Source organism: Manihot esculenta, chromosome 3 (genome assembly GCF_001659605.2).
Source record: "Manihot esculenta cultivar AM560-2 chromosome 3, M.esculenta_v8, whole genome shotgun sequence".
NCBI classification, from domain to species: domain Eukaryota; kingdom Viridiplantae; phylum Streptophyta; class Magnoliopsida; order Malpighiales; family Euphorbiaceae; genus Manihot; species Manihot esculenta.
This window is the reverse complement of record NC_035163.2, coordinates 26,521,084-26,527,154: the sequence shown is the minus strand read 5'-3', so window position 1 is coordinate 26,527,154 and position 6,071 is coordinate 26,521,084. Positions and strand designations below refer to the sequence as shown.

Genomic DNA, 6,071 nt, shown 5'->3' with positions numbered 1-6,071 from the left:
AGTCGATGCTTGGGAGAGATGTTAACTTAATTTGCCTTTTTATATACACAATATGTAGATTAGGCGAGAAAGAAAATAAAATTAATAATAAAAAATTTATTGATTTATCAAATTATTTTTATTCACATATTATAGTAAAAATATTAAAGAAAATTAATTTATCATATTTATAGAATTTTCTCTAGTAAAGCTCGTCGTTAGAATCAGTTTACATTGGGATGTGTTTTGTTTTATATTTACTGCCGTTTTACTATATCTGTTGATTGTATTTTTTCCAATAGAATAATATATTCAAAGATAAATAATTAACATGGACAAGTTTTGATTTGCATGTTATTTTCTTTTTGTCTTTTTTCCCATTCGGCCCAATGAATTTTTTAATTTTTCTAATATAATTGTTCTGTTTCCCTTTTTTTTTTTTTTTTCTTTCTTTACTTTTCATAATCTAATTTCTTTTTCTAATTTTAGTGTTCATTACTAACAATTTAAATTATTTTTTATCATCTAGAAATTTCTCCATTTTATAAAAATATAGTAAAATTGTATTACGTTTCAAAAGCATAAATTTTTTTAAAATATTTTATTTTTTATTTCATTAACTGCAAAATTAAAAAAAAAAAGAATTATAAAACTTTAATATTAAGTACTTAATTTAATAGTAAGTGCATATGAGAGTTTACATGCTTAATCTGATAGTAAATATTTAAGAGGTCTATAATTCTATTCTACTGTACCGTTTAAAAAAAATTTAATATCAAGTAAAATAAATAATTATGAATTAGTGATATTTTAAAATATAGTGTAAGTTCGTTAAAATTAGTTACAGTACTGGTAACGATTTCTGTTTAATTTTTTTTTTCGTTATTTAAATACCCTTTATATTTTAATGATTTTCTTCTAAATTTTAAAAAATTTCAATCCAATAAAATATTTTAACATGCTATTAATTTTATTAAGTTTATTATTTAAATTGAAAATTTCTTAATTAAAATTAATAAAATCTTCATGCATAGTAATTGTTTTTTTTTTTAAATTACAATAAAAGTAATTGCAAATAACATAAAAATTTTAAATAATTTAAATTGTAAAAAGGGGAATTAGATTTTTGTTCTCAACGTTCATCACGACTCAATAATTATTGAAAAAGAAAAAAACATGACTCAATAATTGCAACGGGACAAGCCTCCATTTTGGACCATGGATTTATCATTAAAATAATAATAATATCTAATCTGAAATAAATCATTGGTGAAAGTTTAATATATATCATAAAAATATTACTTTTTATAATTTTCAGAAATGAAATAGTGTAGATTCTTTCTCCATAAATTATAATAACTGAATTAATCTGAAATAATTTTGAAAGTTTAAGATTTGAGTCTGAGGATCAAAATAAGGTTTTAATAAAGAAAATGTTAATTCAAGCTGAAAATGCTATTGAGAATGGAGTGTTCAAAAGCAATTACTGGCCATTGCCATTTAATATTGCAAGAAAGAGAGAGTTGGTACATTATTGTTAGAATATCTGAAAATGTCATAGGAAATAGCGTTTTCAATGGAAAAAAAATATACGAAATTAAATAAAAAATAAAATTATTTGATATTTGTGATATAAGAAATTAAATAATTAATTTTATAATTTTAAAAATTATATTAAATATTTTTTGAGATTTTAAAATGTTATGCTAAGAAGAGGAAATTAAGGTTTAGAGATGGGAGTGCGATAGGAGCGTCATGGTTGTTTACGCAAAAGAGGTTCAGAGTTTTATGGGTATGGAAGGTGACGGAGGATTTTTCAGTTTCGATCATTTATTTATTTTTTAATTAAAATTTAAACTTAAAATAAATTTAATTAAAATTAAAAGAAGAATGAGGTAAAATTTTGTAACAAGTTAAGTTTATAAACATTAAATGTTAAAGGAATTTATAAAATTTTAAATTTAATGGTTAATTTCTTTTTTTTTTTTTTAATAACTTCTTTAAGAAAGATACATAAAGAACCAGCAACTGAACATGCAATAAATATAATATTTCTTTTTCTTTTCTTATAGGTTATTTATAATTAAGTAATTGAAAATTCTTTTATTATTTTAATAGAATTATATTTAAGAAAAAAATTACTATTTAATTTTTATAATTTAGGAAACTTCACTAATTAGTAAAATTGAAAATGAAGAATATATGGTAAAAAATAAAAGAGAGAAGAAAATTACCAATTAACTAGTAATCAAATAATGCATATTTTTAAAATTATAAATTTTTAATAAATTTTAAATCAATATTTATAATATATGAGAGGAATTTTTTTTTTTTTGAAATTACCAATGAACTTCAAAATTTTATCTTAAAAGTGGAAAAATTAAGAGAGGTGGAAAGAAAAATGATAAGTTATAGGAAATTATTGAAATAATTATCATATTTTAATAACTTATAATTAAATTAATAAGTCAGTTTACGAAAAATATGTCTATGGTACTTTTGAATATCAATAAATAGATAGGTAAATTTTAACCGGTCAAATATTAATAAATTTAATTTTAATTTATTTATAAAATAAATTATTATACTCTAAAAGTAAATTTTAATAAAAATATTATTTTGTTAACAGGTTTAAGGACTATTTTTTTTTTATTAAAATGAAATGATTAAATAATGAATTTTGATAAAATCTCAAAAAATATATTATAAATTAAAAAAAAAAAAGAAAGAAAGAAAACAGGTCATTCCATACAACGTGTGTTTGCATATTTATGATAAGCATCAAATCAAGATAGTTGTCGTCGTTTATTCCTTCTATCTTTAAAACATTTTTCAAAGTCTTTGAAGCAGCTTTTTCTTTCCATTGGATGATGGACGAGGATTTTCTTTCCTTGGTTCTGGTCCATACGATTTTTCTTTGCCAATGTCGGTTTCATATATATATGGAAGATAATATATAGTAGAGCTCGGAAAGAGGTGAAAACAATTCCATCTTCTTAGTGATTGACATTAAATTCATTTATTCATGGGTGAGCTTCAGTTCACTTCACTCCATGTACTCTTTGTTTTCCCTTTCATCTTCTTCTTCTTCTTCTTTTTCATGGCAATGAAAAGGAGAGCTAAGCCCTCATCCCAAAAGTTGCCTCCAGGACCATGGAAGCTGCCTGTCATTGGAAATATGCACCAGCTTTTAGATACGTTACCTCATCGATCCCTTGCAAGGTTGGCCATGAAATATGGACCATTGATGCACTTAAAGCTTGGAGAAGTATCCACCGTAGTAGTTTCCTCACCAGATATTGCCAAACAAATTCTGAAAACTCATGACATCGATTTCGCTCAAAGATCTTCTTTTCTTGCGCCTGAAATCATTACTTATGATTGTACAGACATCGTCTTTTCTCCATACGGTGGCTACTGGAGGCAGCTGCGAAAAATTTGCATGGTGGAACTTCTGAGTACAAAGCGTGTCCAGTCGTTTAGATGGATCAGGGAAGAGGAGGTGGAGAATCTCATCAAAGCTATATCCTCGCATGAAGGGTCACCAATCAATGTGAGTGACTTGATCTTCTCATTAACATATGGCATGGTTTCAAGAGCTGCCTTTGGGAAAAAATACAAGGATCAAGAACAATTCATGAAAGTTATCAAGAAAGTTTTCGAGCTAGCATCAGGTTTCTCTGTTGCAGATATGTACCCTTCAATCAAATTGCTTCAGAAGGCAACTGGACTAAGGCCTAAACTTGAGAAGCTGCATGGAATAGCAGATCGGATACTTGGAAACATCATAAAAGAGCACAGGAACAAAAATGGGAATGAGATGGAAGAAGATACAGTCGACGTCCTTCTCAAGCTTCAAGAGCATGCTGACCTTGAGTTTCCTATTTCTGACAAAATCATTAAAACAGTCATTTTGGTAACTAGTATGTTTTTTTTTCTCATTGCATTTTCCTTTTTCCTGAAGTGAAACTGAAGTCAGTATCAATTTCCAGGATCTGTTCAGTGCAGGAAGCGATACATCGTCAGCAACTATGGAATGGGCGATTTCTGAAATGCTGAGAAACCCAAGAATATTGAGAAGGGCACAAACTGAGGTAAGATATTTGTTCAGAGACAAAGGAAAAGTAGATGAAGACGGCCTTCACGAGTTAAAATTCCTGAACTGTATCATCAAAGAAACCCTGAGGCTGCACCCTCCAGTTCCTCTGATCCCAAGAGAGAGTAGAACAAACGTTGAGATTAACGGATACCATATTCCTGTCAAGACTAAAGTAACTATCAATGCATGGGCCATCGGCAGAGATCCCAAGCATTGGACTGAAGCTGAAAAATTTTACCCAGAAAGATTTCTTGATAGTTCAATTAATTACAAGGGAACAGATTTCGAATTTATCCCATTTGGATCTGGAAGGAGAATATGTCCAGGCATAGCGTTTGCTATGGCTAATATTGAGCTACCACTGGCTCAATTGCTCTACCATTTTGACTGGAAACTTCCTAAGGGAATGAAGAATGAAGACCTGGACATGACTGAGGATTATGGCTTAACATCTAGAAGAAAACGTCATCTCTTCGTGGTTCCCACTTCATATCATCTTTAAGATATAGGCATGGAATAATCACATCTATAATAGGTTCACTTATTTTAGAGTAATAATTATTGTTATTAAAGAAGAAATTTCAAATTATGGGGAGAGCTAAGTACTAATATGTAATTTCTAAATATACATACATGCCTTATAAAAACAGGGGGTTGAAGCATCAATTCCCCAATTTGACTAGTGTCTCTACTGGCTGGAGCCATCAAATGGCTGCTTCATTCACATTGCGAAATACAGCACTCCATTCACAATCTACTTGCAAACCTTTCCTTGATCTTTTTAATATTTTCCACCAAAAGGCATTAAATCTTCATAATTAGGGTTCTGTAATGCTAAAATGACCGGCTGACAATCACTTTCTCTAACCAACCGTCTCCAATTCCTGCTTTCCAGCCAACTCAAAACCTCCTTAATCGCTAATGCTTTAGTAATTTTGGGCGTAAAATTTCCAGGCAACCGACTATTCTTAGCTGCAAGAAATCTACCATCCTCGTCCCGAATCAGAAAACCAAATCCCTTTTCATTCATGGCCACATGTGTTGCAGCATCAACGTTCACTGTAACAATCGGCTGAATTCAGCTGCCTGCTCGAGAAATAATCCCACGTCGGCAGAATATAACAGATTAAATTATATATAATAGATAAAAAACTATTAAATAATTTGGATTAATCATTTTGGATCATATAACAAATGCGTTCAAAAGTTATTTGAGTCAGTTTAGACGAAAAATTGCAATTGATATCAAATCTTATAAGGAAAGGGTTATCCGTGTGAGATGTTTATAAATTATGATATTGGATCGAGATAATTTCAATATTTATTGAGTTGAAGCTTTTATAATTAAAATTAAAAAATGACAAAAACGGTAGGTGAATTTTATAAAAAAATATATTTTGGTAGACAGATTTTCATATATTAATTTATTAAAACTCTGTTGATTTATGGAAAATAATTTATATATAGAAAATATTTTTCATAAAATAATTTATTTTTTATTATTTAATTTTAATTTAAAAAATAAAATTTATTAATGAATTTATATATAAAAATTTTAATACAAATTTCAAAATATGAAAAATATATTTCTCTTTGTAACGACCCGAAAAATCGGACCGCTACCGGCGTTAGAATCCAGATCGGCTTAAGGCCACCGGGACCCGTAGCAAGCCTGACATAACCTGAAAACCTGTTTAATCCCATACATAATCAACAATATACATAAAAATTAAAACTTTTCTTTTATACATTTTCTCATGCACCAAACTCAACCTGTACATGAACTGAACATAAACATAACTATAAACATTGACCCCTCTGTGGGATCTCATCCATGCCCCCAATGGGTGGCATAACATGTGTTGAGTTGGTTGACATATACATCATAAAACATCTGAGATCATGTAATAAAGGGGATAACAATACCCATAGAGTCAAGCACAACTTCTAATTCTCAATATCATTATACATAACATGACTATTCAACTTTACA

The 6,071-nt window shown here is 28.5% G+C and overlaps 1 protein-coding gene across 1 annotated transcript; it reads left to right on the top strand.

Annotated features, from left to right (window-relative positions):
- Positions 1 to 2,964: 2,964 nt before the first annotated feature.
- Positions 2,965 to 5,155, top strand: LOC110611915 (cytochrome P450 71D10). The gene is made up of 2 exons (XM_021752477.2): positions 2,965 to 3,895; positions 3,972 to 5,155. The coding sequence occupies exons 1-2, from the start codon at positions 3,005 to 3,007 to the stop codon at positions 4,578 to 4,580; spliced, it is 1,500 nt and encodes a 499-aa protein (XP_021608169.2). The 5' UTR covers positions 2,965 to 3,004; the 3' UTR covers positions 4,581 to 5,155.
- The last annotated feature ends 916 nt before the right edge of the window (positions 5,156 to 6,071 follow it).

Excerpts from the sequence above, each read along its gene's own strand:
- LOC110611915 (XM_021752477.2), top strand. The coding sequence starts at position 3,005 with ATGGGTGAGCTTCAGTTCACTTCACTCCATGTACTCTTTGTTTTCCCT. Across the intron at positions 3,896-3,971 it reads TCATTAAAACAGTCATTTTG|GATCTGTTCAGTGCAGGAAG; the intron begins GTAACTAGTATG and ends ATCAATTTCCAG.